Here is a 23,665-nt window from a genome sequence, read left to right as displayed (position 1 = left end):
TTGGCCTCATCCACCTTCCTCCTCTGTGCCCTTCCTCCAGACATTATGGTCCTTCTCTTCAGGAAACTTCAGCTTCTTTCTACCCTCTCTTTCCCTTCGGATCATAAAATGCCTTCTCTGTCATCCCCCAGAACAGGGCCCCTACTTCCCGAGACATGTTCTTTTGCTCCCCGAACTTGCTAGCTCTCTGTCTCGCTCTCAATCTCTTTCTCTCCCCTCCCCTCCCTCCTTCCCTCTCTCCTATCTTTCCTTCACCTGGAGATTTGTTGAAAGTAGAGTGTAGAGTTTTCCCAACTGCCTGTTCGTGCCTCAGCTTAGTGCAGTTTGGCCGCAGCCCCGTCCTCCTCATGAAAGGGCGCTACCAAAGGTCACCAGTGACCTCCTAATTGCCAAGTTCCGTGATCTCTTTGAACTCTGCATAGCCAAAGGCACTGTTGGGCAAGTCCTTATTTCTAAAATTCTCCTTCCTCTCTTGGTCACTCTCTCCTGGCTTTCCTCCTACTTTTGGAACCATTCTTCTGGGTATCTTTTGCTGACCTCCCTTCCTCTGCCCACTCCTCAAATTGCTGGTTCTCAATTACAGTCCACAAGTCAGGCTGATACACAGTAATGTTTTCAATGGGTCACCGCCAAATGGGAAAAGCACCAAAACTGAAGTTTATATATATGTATATATGCATTAATGGTGGTCCTAGGGATTGAACCCAGGAGTTTGTGCATGCTAAGCGTGTACTCTACCACTGAGCTATACCACCCCCCCAAATATCTTCCATTATAAAAAAGTGTCCTTTATTATGACATGATGCCCTTCTGTTTTGTTTTGGTTTTTTTTGGTGTCAAAATATATATAGTCTCTCTCTTTCTCTTTTTTTATTTTTTTGAAATGCTCGCAGTGGTGGAACGTTTCTTTAATGTCCCTACTTGGCAAGATAAAATGTTAATTTCTCCATGTCAGTCCCATTCATGTTGATTGAATGAATGAAAGACTGAGAATTATATTTCCAGCCTGAAACGTTCCTGACAGGCGTCTTGAACTCATACCTGCCTCGGGAACAAGCGTCACACTGGCCCAGCTACGCAAGTGAGAAGCCTCCTCCAGCAAGCCCTGCTGACTGTAGTAGTCACCACCGCTCACATTTGCCTCCTCTGTGTTCCCTCCTCTCCAGGTTGTTTCTTCCATTTTGGCTTCATCCGTCCTCGCTCACCTGGATGCCTGAAACAGCTTCCAGATAGGTTCCCCCATCCTTGACTTGGCCTTAACAGTCCATCCTTCTCACAGCCATCCCAGTGATGTTTCTAAAACACAGCACTGAGAGAAACAAAACAAACAAACAAAAAACCCCAAAACCCCCACAGGGCTGAGTATGCCCCTCCTGTATTTAAACACTTTCAGTGATTCCCAGTTGCCTATGGGAGATGTCTAATCTCCTTTGTGTGGCAGTTGAAGCCCTTTGCTGCCCAAGCCCAGCCTGCCTCTCCAGTCTTCTGCCTCCAGTGCCCCCCACGCACCCTCCTCAGCAGCTCCCCTGTAGAGACCTCCCCTCTATGAACAGGCCACGCCTTTCACCTGGAATCTTTTCACAGTTCAGGGCCTTTGGAGGTCTTAATCCCACCCCATAGAGGGCTTATCATGGAGAACACTGTGGGTCACAACCAGTGGCAGGGCTTAAAATCAATTTAGTGGGTTGCAGCCAGCATTGAACAAAATGAATGAATAGCAAATAGAGGAATGAATTGCATGGGGGTAAGGGTGTATTATTGTTCTGTGAAACTTTTGTTTTAATGATATATCTAGATCTAAATTTAAAGATACACAGATGCATGTCCTGGGTCATGTTGTAAAATACATGTCTTATTGTGGGTCCTGGTCACAAAATTTGACCACACCACAGGGACTAGATGTTATTCTGTGATTCATTTACTTAGTGCCGTTCATGTTAGAGTTCTTGCTCTCCAAATGGGCCTAACCTCACCAGGGAGCTTAACAGAGGTCAGGAGAACAGGTAATCCCTGGGAGACCTCGTGGAAGAGGGGGCAGTCTAGCGGGGCTGGGCTTAAGTAGGCAGAGAGAAGGGGAAATGTAATCTTGGCACAAAAGTAGAGAGTAAGGGGATAGAACATTTGTTAAACATTTATGTACTGGGCACTGTTTTAAGCATTTTGCATGGATTAAGTCTCACAAACAACCCCATGAGGAAGACACGATTTCAAGCCTCATTTATAGGTGAGATTAAAGAACTTGCCTGAGGTCACAGAGTTGAAAGTGACAAGGCACGGATTTGAACTTGGGGAGTCTCTGGGCTCTGAACCACCACTGGGGGCTGGTGCAGAGAAGCCCCCTACTCCGTACAGGGGATATGGAGGGTCTAGGCCAGCAGGAAACAGGAGGAGGACCTGGAATGCCAGGCTGAAAGTCCCTGAACAGGCTCTGCTCTCACCTCAGCAAGAGACATCTTCCTCTCTCCCTCTCGCCTTTGCCTCTGGAGTCAGGGTCCCTGGGGTTGGAGCAGGAAGCCTCAAAATCAGAATGGGGGCCAAGTGGAGGCCGGAGGCAAGGCAGGGTGTGCTGTGAGAGAGAAGGGACGGGGGAGATTCTCTTCCCACCCAAGCCTGTCCCCAAAGCAAAAATAGCAAATGGTGCCGGGGACCTCTGCCCTCAAGTCCAAATGTCCCAAATGTGCCAAGTCTTGGACCTAGCCCCTTGGATGCCTGGGACAGGGGGTCCCCTCCAGAGAACAGTTTGTTGTCGGGTCAGCTCTCCGCCTGCACTTTCTGCCTCTTGGCCGCCATTTGAGCCTGGGTGGTGGCTCATGTGGTGCCGGGCTCTCTGGGCAGAGGCCCTCGCAGCTCCCCATTTGCTCCTCATTTGGATGGCAGGGGCCTAGAAAAACAGAACTCTGGGGGAGCAGGAAGGGTGGGAGGGAGGGTGCCTGGGCGGGTCACTCCCAGCTGGGCTCCTTCCCTCCTCCATTTGCTCCATCCAGCCCCATCCCTGGCTCCTCCGGCCAGCCTCCCCAGCCCCTCTTCCGCCAGCCAGCCTTCTTTCCCATCCTGGCCAGAGGCCTGGGGAAGGAGCAGTGATGCCAGAATTCTCAATAGTGCATTCTCTTCTCTTATCTGTTTATAGTCTTGGCGTCCTGCTGATCCTGCGTAAGTAAACGACACACACTGGGAACTAGCAGCAGGTACTCTCTTAGGAAGCCGATCCTGACAAACTAATAACCACCACTGCAACAAAACAGGCAACATTTATTGAGTGCTTATGATATGCCAGGTGCTGTGTGAAGCATTTTATTGCTTTATTGTTTCATTTACTCCTTCCGGAAATCCTATGAGGCAGGTACTCTCATTCCTCACATTTCAAGACAAGCAGGATAATGGAAAAGAATCTGAAAAAGAACGTATGTATGTACATGTATAACTGAATCACTTTGCTGTGCACCTGAATCTAACATAACACTGTAAATCAGCTATACTTCAATTAAAAAAAAATCAGGAACCTGAGACACAGAGAGACTAAGTGACTTACCAAATAGCTAGTGATAATGGATCTGAGATTGGAATTCAAGTCTGTTTTGCTTCAGCGCTCTCTGAGATTTTAGAACGTGGCTGTGTGGAAGGTGTGGTCCATTTGACAGCTGCCCCCGGTGTCAGGCTTTGAGGCCTGTGCACTGCTATGGAGTGAGGCAGATGGCAGAAGGGGCCAGTGGAAGTAGGTGATGGTGCTGCAACCTGAGCGAGTCTCCACCAGAGCCATCACCAGGGCTCTGGGCCTGGGCCTGATCTGCCAATGGCAACCCCTCCGGACCCCCAAATGAGGGCGGCTGGAAATGCTGTCAGTGCTTCGTGCATGCCAGCTCCTGACTCAGCCCTTACTAGCCAGTGCTATAGAGCGGGTGGGCTACCACTCCAGCGCAGGTCCTTATCATCTTATATCTGTATTTCCGCAGTAGACCTTAAAGTGGAAAAGTCTGGGCTTTAGAGTTGGGTGGACTTGGGTGTGTGTCCTAGCTTGAGCACTTAGCTGTGTGGCCTGGGCCAAATGACTTGACCCCTCATCTCTCAGTTTCCCCATCTGTGAATGAGGTAATAACGGTGCCTACCTCACAGGGTTGTCATGAAGAATGAATGAAAGCGTGTATAGACTGTGCAGCCTGATGTGTATTTAGGACTCAACATATGTTGGCTGTTACATTATGATAATTATGATAATTAACCACTCCATCACAGTGGTTACTCAAAGCATAGGCTTTGGAAGCAGGCCTGGGTTGGAATCCCTCCTCTGTAGTTTATCATCCAGGTGACCTTAGGTAAGTTAACCCATCTCTCCAGGCCTCAGTTTCCTGGACATGAAAACAGTAGTACCCATCTCACAGGGCTGGAGTGAGGATAGAATGAAATACTGTAGGTAAATTGGCATTCATTCTCTTTGTCCCACACACTTTCAGGTGTTTTCTGCACACTTGGCCAGATTCAGATTCAGTTAAAACACAACCTCCATTCTGCTCACATGCCTGCCTCGGCAACCCATGACTGACGGAACAAGTCGGACATTCACAGTTTTCCCTCTGTTTTCAGCCTCACTTCTGACTCTGCCCAGCTCTCCATCCTCTCACTTGCAGCAGTCTGGTTACTACACTGGCCCTGCACATGATTGTCACTACCTCCCTGCCTAGGTCTAGAATGCCTTCTCTCTCCCCCGTGGCTTAGTTTCTACCTCTCTTTTCTAGGTCTTCCTTAAACCCACACTTACTCCAGGAAGCCTCCAAGACATGCTGATATCTGCCTGCTTCCATAGCCTTATCATCTGAGCTGTCTTTCCAGATGTGAAGCAAGGCGCTCTATTGAGGCGATGGGGGGAGGGACTGTGGCTTTGTCATCTCTCCTCCCTCCCATCAGCACCTGGCACAGGACTGGGCACCCAGTGGCCACTCATGCCATGGGAATGGAATGCCATTTGACACAGGGTCGTTGGTCTGAAAAGGACGAAAGGATTCAGTCTAGCAGAGCCTTGGGGCTCTAGGCTAGGGTGACAAATAATTATGACAGGCGCATGGGCCAGGATCAGTTTCTCCATTAGTATTTTGGCCTTGCAAGGTGGAGTAGCCAAGATCCCAGGATAGGGGAGCCTTAGAGGGTAGCTGTTGACTTGGCTGGGACAGCTCAGGAGCAAAGCAGGTCAGGAGTGAGAAAGTGCACAGCAGAGGTCCTTGTTGGGGAAGGAATCTAGAAATTATCTCCAGTAGAGAAATTCTCTTCTTCTCTATCTTCCCAGCTGCCTCCTCTATTGACAGAACGTTTCTCAGCGTGTTTCAAGTTTCATCTCCACTTGCCATCTTTCCCTCTCCTTCCAGCCTCGGTCCAGAGCAGCAGCCCTAAAAGTGTGATCCAAAGACCCTTGGGGGCCCCTAAGACTCAGTTAGGGGGGTTTAATCAAAGCTGCTTTTATGATAATACTGAGACATGATTTGCTGTTTCCACTGGGCTGACCTTTGCACAGATGGAGCAAAACCAACCTTGGGTAAAAGTGCTACCACCTTAGCAGGGGTCAAGGCAGTGACACCAAACTATGTTCCTGTTATTCTTCATCATCAGTGTATTCTCAGCAGAAGAAATGTCAGTTTCGCTTAAAAATGTCTTAATGAAACAGTAAAGATTATTCATTCTTATTAAATCTTAACCCTTTGAGTACATGTTTTAAATAGTCTGTGTGACAAAATAGGAAGGATATAGAAAGCCATCCCACTACATGCTGAATTATGATGGTTGTCATGAGGAAAAGCACTTGTGTGATTGAATTGCAAGCTAAACTAGCCAGTTTTTCATGGAACACTTTTTTTTTTTTTTAACTTGGAAGAACAACTGACAGAAAAACTATGGATATTCAGACTTGGGTATTTGCCCAGCATTTTGTTGAAAATGAATAAACTGTCCTGTCATCTCAAGGAAAACAACTGATAGTATTTGTTGTCACTGATAAACTTTAAGTTTTCAAGTGAGAAACAGAATTTTGGATAACTTGTAACTGCCACTGTAAGCTCAAGAGTTTCTCCATACCCTAAAGACATGTCTGATAAGATTAGTAGTGATATTAATGAATGTGGGCTTTCATATTTTATAATCATGAAATGAGTCAACAATTGGAAGATCTGTATAACTGGGCGGGCCAATATTTTCCAAATGACTAACACATGATGTTACAAAATCATGCGTGGATAATAGATCCATTCAAAGGGCGTTAGGCCAATGGATTTTAATGTAACAGAGTACAAAAGGTTCATTGATATGGTTTCAGATTCAACACTGCAAATAAACATTAAGAAATGACCTCTTGTGAAGTTTCGATGCAGTATCAAAGAAGAATACCCACAGTGTATTTGTTTTCTGCCATAAAAAATTACCACAGACGTAACAACTTAACGTAACACCCGTATCTTATTTCACAGTTCTGTAGCTCAGAAGTCCAGCGGGGTTCACCTGAGTTCTCTGCTTAGGATCTCACAAGGCTGAAGTCAAGTTGATGCTATCTGGAGGTTCTGGGATGAAAAACCTTCTTTCAAGCTCAGTCAGAACATTAGGGAAAACTAGTTCCTTCGGGCTGTAGGTCTGAGGTCCTGAAGTCCCGTTGCCTCTCTGGCTGTCATCCAAAGGCTGCTCTCTGCTCCTAGAGGCTGCCCATTTCTCCTCATGGGACACTTCCATGTTCAAACCATCAAGGGCAAATCAAATCCCTCTTAAGCTTCCAATCTCTCTGACTTCCTATTCTGCCACTAGCCAGACAAAGCACTCTGCTTTGAAAGGACTCACATAATTAGATTAGTCCCACCTGGAGAATCTCTCTTTGCCAAATAACTAACATAATCATGGCAGTGATCAACATCTTAAGTACCCACTCTTAAAGTGAAGAAAACTTATACCAAGTTAGAGTAATTTGGAGGGTCATTCTTAGAATTCTGTCAAAAAGCTATTAAATAACCCCCTTCTCTAACTACATATCTTTGTGAGAATAGATTTTCTTCTTTACTTTAACCAGAACAGCATATTATAGCAGATTGACTGCAAAAGCAGATACAAGAAGAATCCAGCTGCTTTTTTATTCAGCCAGATATTAAAGAGATTTACCAGTTAGCTTGCTAATTTTTTTTGTTCTGGAAAATAGTAATTTTTCATAAATATATGATATTTTGACCATGCAATGGGTTTATCATTGTGATTTTAAGTTTTAAAATAGTTTTAAAGCTGATCAGTTTTAATGTCTAGTATGTTAAATCTCGATAGTGACAACCTATAAAAATGAAAGCTCTTTTGGAGTCTTTAACAATCTTTTAACTAATTCTTTTCATTTGTTTATTTTTAAATATGCACACATGTCATTTTATATTATGTGTGACAAAATGTGAAAGGGCATATAAAATTCACTCTTTCAGGTATGCAGTCCCATGAATTGTAGACTTATATGATAGTTTTTACAGTGCCAACACCCGAAATAATTCCACATGCCACATCCTTGTAGTCAAGCCCTTCCCCCACCTCTAACTCTAGGCAACCACTAATCTGTTCTTCATCCCTATAGCTTTTTCAAGAATGTCATATAAATGGAATTACATAGTAAGAAGCCTTTTGTATCTGGGTTCTTTCACTCAGCAGAATACATTTGAGCTTCATCCATATGGTTGCCTGTATCAATAGTACATTCCTTTTTATTGCTGAGTAGTATTCCATTGTACAGATGTGCCGGAGTTTGTTGATCCATTCACTAGTTGAAGGACATTGGCTTGTTTCCTAAATAATTTTTGAAAGTGTAAAAGGATCCTGAGACCACAAATTTGGAGAGAGAGAGATGATGGTAATGGATGGTAATGGATGTATCATCTTTACATTGAAAACCAATAGATAGATGAATGAGCTATATAGTGGAGGTAGGACTTAAGGGTTTACAGATCAAATGCCATGCAGTATGGCGGGTCAGAGAAAGAGAAAAGGGTGAAATGAAGTCTAACTCTGAGGTTTCCGGCTGAACAACTGGTTTTCTCAAAAGGAGAAGATTGAAGGAGAACTGGTTTTAGTTCAAAGGGAATCAACGATACAATTTTGGACATGTTGAGTTTGAGATACCCAAATGGGAATGTTAGCATATAGGGGTCTGAATTTCAGAGACGTCTGGGCTGAAAATGACTGTTTGGAAGTCATCAGACTGTACAGGGTAATTGAAACCAGGGGAGACAAGTGAGACTTTCAAGGGTGGAAAGGCAGAGTGACTAGGTCAGGCTCCTGAAAGACACCTATACGGAGGAGGAGGAGTCAATGAAGAAGTAGCCAGAGAGATAGAAGGAATATCAGGGGAGTGTTGTATCACAGGGGCCAAGAGAAGAAGGCAATTCAAGAAGGGCAAAGTTAATAGGGGTATTGAATGCTGTGTAGAAGTCAAAAAAATTAAGGACTGGAAGGTGGCCATTGGATTTGATGACACAGGGGTCATTCGTAAACTTGATGAGAACTTCTTGGCTTGGTGGAATAGTGGGGATAGACTCCTCTCTGCCCTTAATTCCTTCTCCCATAGTCCTTTCTTTCCTGCCCCTTTGCCCCAAGAATCTCTCTTATTTCTCCTTCTAGACTCCTCCTTTCATAGCATCATCTCCTCCCTCTTCCTCAAGACTCTGCTTTATACAGATCTCTCTGAGATTTTCCTCCTCAAATACCCCTCTCCTACCTCTTCTCCTGCTCGCCTCCAGAAGCCGTCTCTTCCCAGATCTCATTTTCCTCCCTTTATACTCTCACTGCTGACTCCCTTCCTTAACCAGATTCTGCTTTTTGCGGACAGCTATTTTTTCCTATCTTCTTTCAGACTCCTCAATTCCTCCACCTACCTAGGCTCTCAGCAGGAGTCTTAGCAGATTACTAAAGAGCCTCCTAGGCTTCACACCAAGGAGTCACAGTCTTTGGCATGATTCCACCAGGATCTGATAGTACCGACCCATAGGAAATGCAGTGTTGGAGCCTACTCCTTGAGTGACTGCCAATCTGGTAACCACATCCTGCCCTCATCCGCCCTGGCACCTGCCGCTGAGATTCTGCCTTTTCCTATCCTCAATAGCACAGACTCACTGTGAGCTGATAAGGTGCCCCTCTACCCCAAATTCTATCTTGCATTCAACTAGCATTTCTACTTGTCAAAATGCTTTCATAGACTTTAGCCCAGGCTTGGGAAGTCAACTGGGTGAAGCCTGGAGAAAGATGTGAAGGTTTGCCCCAGGTCACACAGCTGGTTAGAGGATTAGGCTGCTAGCCCTCCTGCCCCTTCAGTCTTGCTTACTTTCTTGCCCACAGACTCCCCAGGCCTGAGCTCAGGCATGGCAGCCCTTTTAGCCTGTCCCAGCCTGCCAAGGGGTTGCTCCCTGGAAAGACCCCTGCTCAGGATCACTGCTAGGGGATCAGGATTTGTACCTGCAAGGCAATTATGGGCCACCTTGGGAAGGAGGATGATTTCTGATTTGCTTCACTGAATTCACATGAGGCAACAAATCTGGTTGTTTGCTTTGATATTGTTTCCAAAATGGAGTAGAGCCTAATGATTGAGAGCCACCCTCCAGAGCTGGCTCTTAAAACCCAGGCTTGTTTCTGCTCTGCTGTAACTCAGTCAGATGGTGCATATGAAACCCTCAGCACAGTGCCTGACACCTAGAAAGTGTCCAAAGAATAGTGGCCACTAGCCTTATCATTTTTATATAGCAATCCTTGGAAGAAAGTCAGTGTGGTACGCTGGCAAGTTTACTGAACCAGACATCTAGAGATGCAGATTCCAGATCTAACTATTACTGCTCAACTTGGGATGCTGGGGGAGTCATTCATCTCATCTCACTGGGCCCAGGCTTTCTCCTCTGGAAATAATAATAGCTGCCCGACTTCTGTAATATGTTGTATTAGCCTTTAAAGCATCCATGCTCTCTGACCTAGCAATTCTAGTCCTTGGAATTTGTCAGCTTTATGTGCAAAGATGCTAGGTTATAATAGTGAGAAAATGGAAATAACAAAAATGTCTAATAGTTAATGGTTAAATAAATTATATTTCTATATGATAGAATACAGCACACCCATAAGAGGATGAGGCAGATCTGTTTTGTCATTGACCTGAAAATAGGGCCATGTCAGTGGACCATGTCAATGTTATATCATTAAATTATTTAGAGGTGATAGAAGGTTACAGAATTGTAGGGAATAATGTGATTCAGTTTCATAAAAAATATTTCTATTCATGTCTTCTACCGTACATCAAAATGTTAATCATCATTAAGCTATATCTCTTGTTTGTGGTATTAGGAGGACCTATATTTTCTTCTTTATACTTTGTTTTCTGAATTCTTTGCAATAGCCTCTAGTATGTCTCTAATCAGAAAAAAAAATAGGGAAGCTTTTTTTTTTTTTCATTTAGGGAGGAAAGCCAATCGCCATACTCCACTCCACAGAACTTTTGAGAGACTCAGGTGACGCAGAGCGTGCTCTAGATGTTGTGGTTATGAAGGAGAGGCCCACCAATTATCATGGCTGCCTCAGGCCCACCTTGTAAGGACCAGGAGCTGCTTTTTGAAGCCACCAGGGTCTGAACCTACAGTACACATGTCTTCCTTGTGTCTTGGAGTCAATCTGAAGGGCGAGGTAGGGCTGGGAGCTCGCTAGAGAAAAAGCTGGATGGAAGAGCCTGCAGGGGTGTAGGCAGTGCAGGGCTGCTTAGGAACTATTCACCGGGGCCGTTTTTATGAAGCTTACTTCTTGCTGGGCCTCAGGGCCGCTGGCCAGGAACACTTAATGGGGGTTAACAGAGCCCCCTCCCACCCCCACCCCAAAGCTGAAATGTTCCGAATTCCTCCTTGGGCCAAAGCCCTCTCCTTCCAAGACCTCTCCTGGGCTCGCAGAGGTCACCACACAAAAGCCCAGCTGGAGTTTTTGACAGGAAAAACACAACACTCACCGAAGGTTTTTTTTTTTTTAAGTACCTCAATCTTCCATAGCTTCCAGGGGTTTAATTCTGATCTGTAATAAGTCTCTGACCCAAGGCTGAGATTTGCAGATGGATTTTGCAAAGCTGCAGCGAACAATTAGAAATCCTCTATCACCTCAGCCTGGGGCCCCTTGCAACCTCCTCCCCTCCCTCGGGAGCCCTTCCTTCCTCTCCAGGGCCACACATCTCCTCCAAGGCTCTGCAAAAGAATCTCCTCGTAAGTGCCTCAATTCTTATTTATTTCCTGCCTAGGTGGGCTCTGGTTCCTGGTTAGCATCAATTTGGCCCAGGGCTGCGAAGCCTGGCTGGGCCACCTCAGGGCCCGAGGGAAGGGGGCAGGAGGGGGAATTCAGGAGGCACTTGGGTTGGGAGTATTTGTTCCCTCAAGGCTACCACAAAGCTTCCAGTCTTTGAAACTGCGGGGCCAGGGGACGCACTCTCCAAATTAGATAATAATTTCTGAATGGTGCTTTTGAGGGCAAAAGGACTGAGATAAAGGGATGGAAGGAAAGGAGCTACAATTTACCCCTCTGCTTCACTGCAGGGGGCTGAGGAAGATTGGAAGGGTGCTCCCTCATAGTTCTAGTGCCTTCCTTGGCACTAAAGCTCAGGGAGTGGGCAGAAGATAATTTCTGAGTAAAGTCGTAAAGTCTCCCCCTTAAGCCCTCAGATAACTCTCTCCCTTCTGTCTGCAAGTTTGTCATTAGAAATTCTTTCTTTGAAGAAAATCCTGCCATTTACAACAACACGGATGGACCTCGAGAGCATTGTGCTAAGTGAAATAAGCCAGAGAAAGACAAATCCCGTGTGATCTCGCTTATAAGTGGAATCTAAGATAAAAAAACAAACAAAAAAACCCCAAAATGGAGCTAATAGATACAGAGAACAGATTGATGCTTGCCAGAAGTGGGGGTGGGGATGTGTGGATGAAATGGGTGAAGGGGGTCAAATGGTACAAACTTCCAGTTATAAGATAAATAAATCCTGGGGATGTCATGCACAGCGTGGTGACTACAGTTAACAATCCTGTATTGTATATTTGAAAGTTGCTAAGAGAGTAGATGATAGAAGTTCTCATCAGAGGAAAAAAAAGAACAAATTTGTGACTGTGTGTAGTGAGAGTTATTAAACTCATGGTGGCGATCAGTTTGCAGTATATGCATATATCAAATCATGGACACCTAAAGCCAATACAGTGTTATATGTCAATTATATCTCAATTAAAAAAAAAGAAATTCCTTCTTTGGACTGAGACATTATTCTCTTCAAGAGGCCTCTTTGAAAATGGAGTCGGAACCAAAACATTAACAGTACTCAGAGCCTGGGAGATTGTAGGTGATGTCTGTTTCCTAAATTCTGCCTTTCTGTGTTTTCTAGCATGCTAACATGAGAGTGCTTTACTGTGATGATCAGGACCAAAATAAACTTCTTTTTAAACCAATTAGAAAACCTCTCAATCCAGTTGTTCCCTGAGCTGTCATCAACCAACTGATGCAGAAGGAAAGGTGAACTGCTCCAAGAACAAGCTTTCCAGAAAGTAGGGCTTCAAAGGAATGGCTTTGCCACATACTAGAGCCCTCGGTTGTGGGGAGGTGAGGTGCGGAGAGGACAGCAAGTGTCTCAGATTTCCTTGAGAGGCCGTGAGACTGAAATGAGGTTAGTTGACAGAAGAGAGCTGTAGTGGCCTCCATCGCCCCCAGAACACCACATCAGATCCTTCCTAGAGCATGAGAACCCCACCTGTCTTATCCCACAGAGTCTTATGAGAGTGCCCTCCAACGAAGGGTACCATGCACCAGACTGTTGGAGCAAAAAGTGGGGAATAGCAGGGCAAGTACCCAGGCAAGAAGGGGTTAATTCAGGAGCTGCTGTCAGTCTTGACCCTCCTAATCCTCTCCTGCAGTTCCAATCCCTCCCCTAAGGAAAATTAAGTAAGAATCCTAAGCGAAGCCTTCTTGCCCAGCCCTTGGGCCATGGCTTGTGTTGGCCTCATGCCCAGAAGACAAATTCAGCTGGCAAGCCTAGAGTTCTGTGTTCTTCCCAAGCCACCAAGGCTTGACTTCTAGGAGAACCCCTTGAAGAGAGGAGTTATTTTGAAAGCTGCCTGCTTCTAAGAACAGCTGTTCAGTCTTCTAGATTTGTCAAAGTGGCTTCCTGTCCCCATTCCTTTATTTGAGACTTAAAACTTTGGAGATTTTTTTTTCTCATCAAAATTAGGGGCCTGAGAAGTTAGGGGACTTCCTCAACAGGTTCCAGGCAGAGGCGAGATATGAAGTTAGTCTTGATTCTCAGGCCAAGACTCATTCTCTAAACCCTCCACTGCTCATCACACAAAGAAAAGTAGAACCCAGACTGGCTCACCATCCAACCACTTGCTAGTTTTGTCCACCTCTGACTTCCAGACCCTGGCAGAAAGCCGACCCCACTGGGCCATTTTTTCCCATTTGAATAAGCTTCAATGACTTGTTCTTCCCCCAGACTCTTTAGATTCCAAGCCTCAGTGACAATATTTTTAAAATTCTGCCTTCCCTCAGCCCCAAGCCACTTTCCTACTTAACTTCTGCTGAGTTAGGACTGGCTCTGGGGAGAGGCTCTCCTCTTGGGGACACTGTTGACTCCCATGGGAAACCCAAGCTGTGCTCTTCTGCCACCACCCCAGGAAGGCCAAAGCAGGAGCTGTTCCTCTGGGAGGCAGGGAAGTCTTCTCCCCACAAACCTCAAGGTAGCTCACCAACCCTCTCTGAAAGCTCATATGTGGATAGGAAGCACAAAGGGAAAGTATTTAACCCAGCTTGGGTGGGAAGAATGGTCCAGGGAAGGTTTCACGGAGAGGACGAGTCCTGAAGGATGACTAGCAATTATCCAAGCAAAGGGTGGATGGTTGAATAACATGGTTAAGGGTCTGGAGACAGAGAGAAAGGCAACTTCAGAGAAGCACATGTGCAGGTATGATTGGATTGTGTGTGTGTGTGTGTGTGTGTGTGTGTGTGTGTGTGTGTGTGTGTGTGTATGCACAGAGGAGCATAAAGTATGAAGTTGGAGGTTACTGGTTACAGGTGAGCCTCAGAAGAAAAGCAGGAGTCAGACTTTGGAGGGCTTTCCTGATTTCCTGGGCAAGACGCTTTGAACTTCATTGTGAAAGCAATTAAGAGGTCTCAAAGTTTTTTAAGCATGGCAAAGAGGTGGGGTGGTACTAATGATTTGATTGACGTTTTAGAAAGATCCTTGTCTACTGGATTGATTGCCGGGGCAGGGCAGAAGTGGAATTAGAGAAACCAATTTGAGGTACCTATGAGATTTTCAACTGGACAAGAGGTAATAGTTACAGGATTTGAACTAAAGTCCAAGCAGTGAAGATGGAATTAAGTGGAAGCATTCAGGATGTATCTTGAAAATAGATCTGATAGGACTTTGTAAGTGATTACACATTAAGAAGAGATGAGGAACCAACCAAGGGTGACTGGCTTGGTTGCTGGATGAATGACGGTCCCACTGAGATAGGGAACTCTGTATGAGAAATAGTTTGGGGGTGGAGAGAGAAGACTAAAGGTGATTTCAACTTTGCAAAATGTTGAGTTGGAGGTACCATTAAACTGTTCAGATGGGGTCATTCCAAATGCAGCTGCATATACAAATCTTGAGTTCAGGAGAGAGATCTATGTCAGATGAATGGATTCAATATTCATTGGCATAGAGACAGAGTGGATGTGATCACCCATGGAGAGTGTAAAGCACACGAAGAGCAGTCTAGAAGACTAGATGAAACCCTGGGGTGGAGGGATTAGGCAGATTTAGAGAATGGGTAGAAGAGACAGAACTTATAAAGGAGACCTAAAGGAATCATTTTAAGGAGCAGGGAAAACTGGGAGTGGTGCTACAGAAAACAAGGGAGAAGACAGATATATGAAGGAGAAGGACCAGGTGAGATGACAGAGATATGACGACTGGATTTGGGGACCAGGAAATTGGAGTGACCTTGGTGAGAACATTTTCAGTGGAGGGCTAATGGCCGAAGCCTAACTTCAAAGAGTTGAGTAGCGAGTAGGAGGGGGAAGAAGTAGAGACATCAGTATTAAAATGGCTTGTTTAAGAATCTTGGCTGCAAAGAGCATGATGGGGCTAGGGCAATAGCTGCAGAGGGAGGAAGTAGGGTGGAGAGCTCAAAGAGAGTGCTAAGTATTTGATGTCATCACCAGGAGATGCTCACCAGGGAGAAGTTGAAGGACTTCCAAGCAGCTCTGAAGGCCCCATTGAGGTGCACAGTCATGATCAGGATAGGTAGAATTGTGCCCATTTTAGCAATAAGAAAACCAATGCACGGAAAAGACTTGTGCGGTGTCACAGCTGATAAGTGACAGAGCTGGGAGTCAAATAGATTGCCCTCTGCACCTCCTATCAAATGTTTTTTGGCCCCTGCTGCGTGCTGCTTTGCATCCACATTGACATTTTCATATCCATCACTGATGAGTAGTATCGTCTATCAACCATGCACCCAATGCTGCAGAGGCACCACCCAAATCTGATGTATGGTTTCTTCCCTCAAATTGCTTAGAATTTGGTGGAAGCGACAAGATACCCAGCAAATGCATATACATATAAAATGGTGAAACTCCATCTCTATTTCTCTCTCTTTCTCCTGTGTTCCCCAACCCCTCTTCATTTCCCTTCCTCTTCCTCTGATTCTCTTTCAATCTTCATTCCCAACATTGGGCAGCTCTTGTCCCTTACTCTGAATGGTTATTGACTCATTTAAAAGATTATATCTTATAGTCCCTTAAACCTCTTTACCATTTATATTTATTCATTTGAAAGACATTTTTGAATACCTGCTCTGGGTGTGTAATGGGTGGGTAACGCACTGTGCTAGGCACTGGAGATGCAGAGATGGATAAGATGCAGTCCTTGCTCTCAGGTAGCTCACAGACTAATGGGGGAAGAATAGAATATAAAGAGGAAATTACAGTATATTGAAATAAGTATTATCTGTATCTCAGTTTCCTTATCTATCCAATAGGGATTATTGGTACCTACCGCAAGACATTGTGATGATTGAGTTAATATGTATAAAGTGCTCATAATGGTCACATAGGGTACACTCTATGAGTGTTACTATTATTATTATTATTAGTAGTAGTAGTAGTAGTAATAGTAGTAGTAGTAGTAGTACTATGATGGAGGTGAGTAAACACAAGATACCATAAGAACACAGAGAGAGGAGGGGAACGTGACCCAGGCTAGAGTAAAAGACATCTGAGTTGAACCCTAAAGGATGAGAACATTCTGCACAGTAGGAACAGCCTGTGTTCAGGTTTGGAAGCAAAAAGACAACATGACATGATTGAGGACTGAAAGTAATTTAGTTCAGCAAGAGCTGAGTATGAGGAGGGGAATGGCAAGAGATGAAGCTTGACGGGTCATCGAGTACAAACAAGTTTGGACTTTATCCTTTAGCCACTGGGGAGCCACTGGAATGTTTTACGCAGAGTAGAGACTTGATCAAATCAGTGTTGAAAGATCACCTTAACAACAGCATGGAGAATGAATTGGAGGAAGCAAGATTGGAAATAAGACCGGTTAGGACATTGCTAGATTCCAGGGGAGAGAAGATAACGAAGCACTGGACTGTGGAAGGAGCAGGGGGATGGAGAGAAGGGTGCTATGGATTTGAAGTGTCATCAAGAATTGGTGAGACAGTGACGCTAGAAGGTAAGGGAGAGAGGTGTTAAGAATCACTTCTAGGCTTTGGGTCCATTGCAAGGAAATAGATAGAGGTATCATTCAGTGACCAGAGGGAACCCAGGGAACAACCGTTTGGAGAGAGGTGTAATGGGAGAGGTGATGAGTTCTCTTTTAACATGTCAAATGAGAGGTGCCTATGGGACTTCCAAGTGGACCATTTAAATAGGTGATTAATCCAGAAATCATGAAGCCCAGGAGGAATGTCTATGCTGAAAATACAGATTTGGGAGTGCCAGTGGATGGGTAGGAGATTAATTATGTCATGGAGGTGGATATGTTTAATATTCACATTTGAGAGATGATTAAAAAAAGAAATTATAAAAATTTTTTTTATTTTATTTTCTGGGGTGGGGAGATCATTAGGTCTATTTATTATTATTAAGTTTTATTTTTAATGGAGGTACTGGGGATTGAACCCAGGGCCTTGTGCATGCTAAGCATGTGCTCTACCACTTGAGCTATACTCTCCCCCTGAGAGAAAGAAATTTTGAAGGAGGTTAAAATGGAACAGCCAGATTATGGTGGCTTGAAAAACTAGTGGGCTGGAGGGTCTTGTAGTGGATAGAGAGAAGGATGTACCCTTGACCCTTAGTGTCTTGAACTTGGTAGGAGTGTTGTGCAGGGGCTCACTGAACACTGCAAAATCCTGAACAGCTCTGAGATTCTAGAGCATTGACTCGGATGCCTGCCTCTTACAGAGCCCTCTACTCTAGAGCAGGGAGCCTTTCCTCTGTCCATCCTAGTGTCCCTAACAGATAGTCTAGGGAATTTCAGGCCTCCCTCCAGGCCTTGGAAAATCCTTTACTCCAGAGTCCTGCCACATCACCTGAGAGGCCTAGGGATGGTGGGGCATCTATTAGGAGAGCAGACAGGAAATGTCTGGGTGTGTGATCCGTGCTGGAGGCCTTAGGCTAGCCTGTGGAGGGGGATTTGGGAAGGGCTGGGAGGACTGGAACTCTCAGCGTATGGACAGAAGGCTTTGTTGCCTGCCCCAACCTTCCATGGAGTAAACTTTCATTTCACAGATGACCCAGGGCTAGATCATTACTCTCTATGCCTTTGGAGACTCAAGAGGCCTCTAATAAGTGGGAGTCCAAGGCTGTATCTTAGGGCCTCTTCCTCCTGACCCAGTCTCCTGGAGTTTGGCCCCAGTGTGCAATCCAGGGGCCCCATGGCTCTGTTGCTGGGCAATGTGTTAAACAGGAGGCCTTGGAGTCAGAACCGTGCCAGCCAACAGCCTGACCTGGAGTTAACACAGTCACCACAACCGACACTGCCATCACCACCTTCTCGGAAAGCAGCCACCTGTCTGGCCCTTGGCTTTGTCTAGCTGCCAGTCCAAAGCATGTGCCTACGCAGGAGGTGATGACATTTTGGCTTCACTTTCAAAGTTTTTTTTTTTTTCTTTCGCATGTGTTATTTCTAAAGATAACAAAGGTCAAAAGGCATCCAGCATTTTCTGGTTTCTCATAAGCTTCTGGTCAATATTTAATCTGGTTTATGGATTTTTTTTAGGTCTTCTAGATGCCTTCTTGAGCCTGCTTGTGGCCACCCACAGACACTTGTAAGGAGGAGAGAAGTCGGCCTGGCAGAGACGCTCTGAAATGAGCCATTAGAGGCCGGGAGCCAAAGAGCAAGAGCAACAGCCAGAAGACAAGAGAGCGGGCCCTGAAGACGCGCCCACTTAGAGGTCCGCCATGGCCTCTCTTGGCCTCCAACTTGTAGGCTACATCCTGGGCCTTCTGGGGCTGATGGGCACCCTGGTTGCCATGCTACTCCCCAGCTGGCGAACAAGTTCTTATGTTGGTGCCAGCATTGTGACCGCCGTCGGCTTCTCCAAGGGCCTCTGGATGGAGTGTGCCACACACAGCACAGGCATCACCCAGTGTGACATCTACAGCACCCTTCTAGGCCTGCCTTCTGACATCCAGGCTGCCCAGGCCATGATGGTGACGTCCAGTGCAATCTCCTCGCTGGGCTGTGTTATCTCTGTGGTGGGCATGAGATGCACCGTCTTCTGCCAGGGCTCGCGAGCCAAAGACAGAGTGGCAGTAGTAGGTGGAGTCTTCTTCATCCTTGGTGGTCTCCTGGGCTTCATCCCTGTCGCCTGGAATCTTCATGGGATCCTGCGGGACTTCTACTCCCCACTGGTGCCCGACAGCATGAAATTTGAGATCGGAGAAGCTCTTTACTTGGGTATCATTTCGTCTGTGTTCTCCCTGGTAGCTGGAATCATCCTCTGCTTCTCCTGCTCATCCCGGGGAAATCACTCCAACTATTATGATGCCTACCAGTCCCAACCCCTCGCCACTAGGAGCTCTCCAAGGCCGGGTCAACCACCCAAGGTCAAGAGTGAGTTTAACTCCTACAGCCTGACAGGGTATGTGTGAAGAACCAGGGGCCAGAGCTGGGGGGTGGCTGGGTCTGTGAAAACCAGTGGACGCCCCCCACCCCCCGGGGCCACAGGTGAGGGACATTGCCACTGGATGATGTCAGAAGGTTCTGCTGAGGATACACTGACTTTGACCACTGGATCAAGCAGAGGCAGAAACGGGAGCTGGTGTGAGAGCATGCAGGTTGAACTGTCCAGATGCTGGCCAAGCCAGAATTTCTGTTTCTTTCACCTTGGTTCCCCATCCCCCACCCTGAATCCCCAGCCCTCAACTCTGAACTCACCCTTCTACCCTGGGCTAGGTCCTTCTGTCCTGTGGTTTACCTGGGAATCCATCCAGAATCCACTAATCACATCCGACTGACCGACCCTCTCTGTGATCAAAGACCCTCCCTCTTGCTGAGGTTGGCTCTTAGCTCATTGCTGGGGGATGGGGGTGGGTGGGTAGGAGGGTGGCTTCTATGGGGATGGCTCTGACCTCCTTCTCAAGCCTCCCTCCAAAGAAACTGACTGGCCAGTAACAGGCCCTGGAGCCTCCATCCCATTCTTGTTTATGACTCCACAGTGTCTAGACTGGTTTGTGTATGAACTGAAATAAAGCCATCCCACAGTACTGAGGGAACAGAGAGTAACTAGGTGTAGGATGGGAGGGAGGGGCAGCAGCCGAGGACCAAAAAAACACCAGAATCACTGCCCAGAGAAAAGTAAAGAAAATATGGTGGAGCATTCAAGGAGGCCGTAGACTGATCCTTCCAAGGAACTCCCTCAGAAGCTACAGCTCCAACTTTCGCTGAAGCCCCTGCCTCCCTCTGACTTGGCGTCCTGCTTAACAACAAGGCTAAGGGGCCTATGTAATGGTTTGTTTAGGAACAGGAAACTTGCTTTTCCAGAGATGGCTGTGGGCTGGGGGATGACAGCGTGGGTGCTGTTGGGGACTGAGGAAGATATCACCCCTCAATGCTGCCTCGGAAAGAATAAGAACTTGAGTATCTGAGAAGCCGGGTGAACATGTGTGGAAACTCCAGTGGGGAGGGGTTCTTTTGGGCCCGAGAGAGGCTGCCTCCAGAGAATCTTCAAGCCTAATGGAAAATCAGGCCAAAGGCTGAGATCAGGCCCCTGGGGTCTTCCCACAGAGCGCTACAGAGCCTCTGAAAGACCACAGCTCCAGATGGGCCCCCATCAGTCCTCTTCCTTATCTCCCCACCATCCTTCACCCTGCACTGCAGAGTGGCCAGCAGGCATCCAAGGGCTCCAGTGTGGAGTCATCCTGCCCAAGGTGCCTTGGCCCTCATCTGAGTGAGAGCTGAGCTGCTGCCTGGGATTTCTGTTGCGATGGAAGAGTAGAGAATGATTTCCAGGCAGACAGTTCCAGCTCCAAGGTCTGACAATGCACCACTTCCCCTGGGACAGGCGTAGGGGTGAGAGTCACAAACAAACCAAAGGCATTTTCCCTCAGCGGCTTGAACATGACCAGCTTCTGACAAACTCCAGTACACCTCCCCCAACCTCAGTGCCAGCAGGAGGGGCCCATCCATCATCTGTAACAGGCTTTTCACATTGCTACCTTCTTGCCTATATTTAAGCTGCTCTCTGACGCGGGAAGGCCCTCTCCCCTTAGCCAAGTCTTCCTCAGGCTTGGAGAATTTGCTCAGCGCCACCTCCTTCACTGAGCCTCATCTGACCACTCCGTCCCTCTCCTACCCTTCCATCTTCCAACCCTCAATGTCAAAATCACTCTTTGATGCTTATCGTTCACAATTTTTGATGGATAGTTATCTTTCCAAGTGTATGTATCTGATTTCACGAGTACATTGTAAACTCTTGGAGGGTAGGGGCCGTATCTTAGACCTGTCTGTAACTCCCAGACTATCTATAAGAGTACTGGGCACACAGTAGGTGATCAATAAACACTTGTTGATTGCATAAATGCTTTATTAATTAAATTTAATTCAGACTGGGCAGGTATGATGGAGGGAATTGGGCTAAGAGGAGAGTAGAATGGAAATTGACCTTTTTACCCACTGGGTGGATAGAAAATTCTAGACTTTACTGGAGACATTAAGAAAACAGGATCCCCCTGCCCCATAGAGAAACAACCATTTCATTGTGTCCAGGGATCCTCCCTTTTCACAACAGTTGTTTCATTTAAATTATTTGCTAAATGGCTATGGGTTACACCATCCATCTCTGAACCACCATTATGAGGAGGGTGAAATAGATCTGATGATCTCCATTTGGCAGATTGGGAAACTAAGGCCCACATCAGTAAAGAGATTTTGCCAGGGCCACACTGCTGGTGTTAGTGCCCCAGTCTCCTGACTCCCAAAATAGCACTCTGCCAATCTAACGACATTCACCACCTGTAGGAAGAACCCGCCAGAGGTCCCCACGTTGTCTGAAAACAACAATGTGTGGCCACGAAGGTAACATCGGGGACACATAGGCTCTCTTGGTCTCCTGTGAGGGGGATCTGGGAGAGTAGGTCCAATTCACTGCTTGGAACTGCCCCTCCTGCTGTGCTGGCCAGCTGGCCAGCTTGGGCCCAGCGAGCTGTCCCATCAGGGGAATGCCAAGCTTACATTTGAATAAGACATGACATCTCAGTTCCAATTCCTCTACTTCTGGACATGTGGGAGTTTGAGAGGCCAATGATTTGGCCCGGTTCCAACCTCACTGGGAATTAACAAAGGCTGATTCAGAAAGATGTTAACGGTGGCAACATCAACAGTAACGGGCCCTACGAGATTCAGCCTCCTCAGTCTCCGGACCCAGTGGGCCTCAGCACACAGGAGCCAGTTATAAGAGGCACGACCCACGCAGTCTCAGGGTGGGCCTTCTTTGTTGCAGAGGCTAGGGCTCTGGTATCCAAGACTGTTTAGACGGAATAGTGGCAGGCAGGAATAAGGATGGAGAGAGGGTGCTCTCTGAACAGAAGTGTAATAAGAGGTCATATCTCTGGTCTGACGCCAGGAATCCCAGAGCCCTCGACTGGGGGGTCCTGGAGGTTGGACAGTGGATTTGCCACGCTGACTCTGCTATGCTGAGTGGGCGGCAGTCTGGTACAGGCTCTGATGGCCCACCACCTGGCAGCCAAAGTTTCCAATCCACAGTATCCTTGAGTCCTTCAAATACCCCCAATAAAGCAGGTGTTTTACAGGGGACAAAATGGAGGCCCAGAGAGGTGAGTAAATTCCCTAAAATCACAGAGTGTCCGAGTCTGAGCATGAGCTTGGAACCTATTCCCACAGCAGCGTGGGTCTGGGATTCTGTCTCAGGAGGGGCCTGTTGCCCTTTGGATTCTTGCCCCACTCCTGTCTCCGTCTGTTCCTGAATATGAGGGCTTTTGAGGAAAATAAGGCACTGAGCTTCCCTTCATCTTAGGCTGAGGCTGGCCTGAGAGGTCCTCCTTCCTTTTAGTCTAGGAAGATTTTTTGGAAGGAGTTAGATGTCCATCCTCAACAAAAAAACTAGGGCAGACCCAATAAAGAGCAACTCTTCCCTCTGGCTGGTTGAGCAAGAGATGTCTTGCTCTAAATAGTTTCCCAGAACTCTCCCCGAGTCTGGGTCCAAGCTGAATGCTTTCCACTCACCGCACTGCCTTCCATCATAAAGTAATTTAGATTAGCCGTAGACTTAGGGGGTTGTGAAGGCCGTTGGGTTCGTTCCCTAGCCTCCAGCTTCCCACCCTTGCACAAGGAGAGATGTTTCTGCCCTCCCTCATTCCTCTGATAATGGCGTGACTCATGTTTTCTCCTCCTGGGGTCCCTAGTGACCCACTGCTAAGGGACCATCAGTTGAGAGGAGGAGGCTGAAACTGGCTTCTTGGTGGAAAGACAAGCTCTAACTTTCTGTGAGACCTTCAGCCAGTCAGTCAAATGGTCACTCAGCCAGTTCTGTCACCAGCCAGCTAGCCTGCTGGCCCGCACTGATTGCAGTCTCACCTGGTGGCAGGCAATGTGCTGAAGGCAACAAGTGTGAACTAAGCAAAGTCTGTGCCTCATAGGAGGTGACAGTTGATCTAAGGGAGATAAGACATGCACACCGACCAGTGGGACAAGGCACAATATGGCCTGTCCTGTGAGAGATAAGGAAAAAGGGCCATAAGACAGGGGTGTGTCTGGGGCTCATTAAAAAAGCTCTGTAAATCCCCTCAAATCCCAACCCCTCTGAAATGAGGGTCTGGCACTACTTGAACTTCTGGGGGAGGATGATCAAAGGGGACTGCTTCCTCCGGCTGAAGGACCATGGGAAATAGAGAACTAGGGGAGAGGGTCGTGCTCAGGAGGAAACAGGGACCTGCCGCACAGCCAGTGGAGCAGCTCTTTGAGTCTTCCTCACAGGACCTCTAAGTGGCAGTGATGGCCAGAGGGACCCTGGGGCTCAGCCTCTCCTCCCTATCTCCTTCTCCCAGGAAGGTCTCCAGAAGCTGCTGGGGGCAGCAGAGGGAGGGCCCATCCAGGTAACCTGAGGTCTTTTGGCTCTGGACCAGAAGAGAAACACAGGAGCTGGAGGAGGGAGCAAGGAGAGAGGATGCCAAA

The 23,665-nt window shown here is 46.8% G+C and overlaps 1 protein-coding gene across 2 annotated transcripts in view; it reads left to right on the top strand.

Annotated features, from left to right (window-relative positions):
* CLDN2 (claudin 2) overlaps window positions 1-21,054 on the top strand; it is a 30,839-nt gene extending 9,785 nt beyond the window's left edge. The window contains exons 1-2 of one of the 2 annotated variants that reach the window (XM_010946123.3): window positions 16,497-16,702; window positions 18,251-21,054. In XM_010946123.3, the coding sequence (XP_010944425.2) occupies window positions 18,433-19,125 (693 nt within the window). In that variant the 5' untranslated portion in view covers window positions 16,497-16,702; window positions 18,251-18,432 and the 3' untranslated portion in view covers window positions 19,126-21,054. Of the gene's footprint in view, window positions 1-16,496; window positions 16,703-18,250 lie in introns of those variants that run through there. The other variant, XM_074359909.1, reaches the window with a different exon arrangement.
* The last annotated feature ends 2,611 nt before the right edge of the window (window positions 21,055-23,665 follow it).

The sequence above is a fragment of the Camelus bactrianus genome, chromosome X (genome assembly GCF_048773025.1).
Source record: "Camelus bactrianus isolate YW-2024 breed Bactrian camel chromosome X, ASM4877302v1, whole genome shotgun sequence".
Taxonomy (NCBI): Eukaryota; Metazoa; Chordata; class Mammalia; order Artiodactyla; family Camelidae; genus Camelus; species Camelus bactrianus.
The sequence above is the reverse complement of the archived record's forward strand: the minus strand, read 5'-3'. Positions and strand labels throughout refer to the sequence as shown.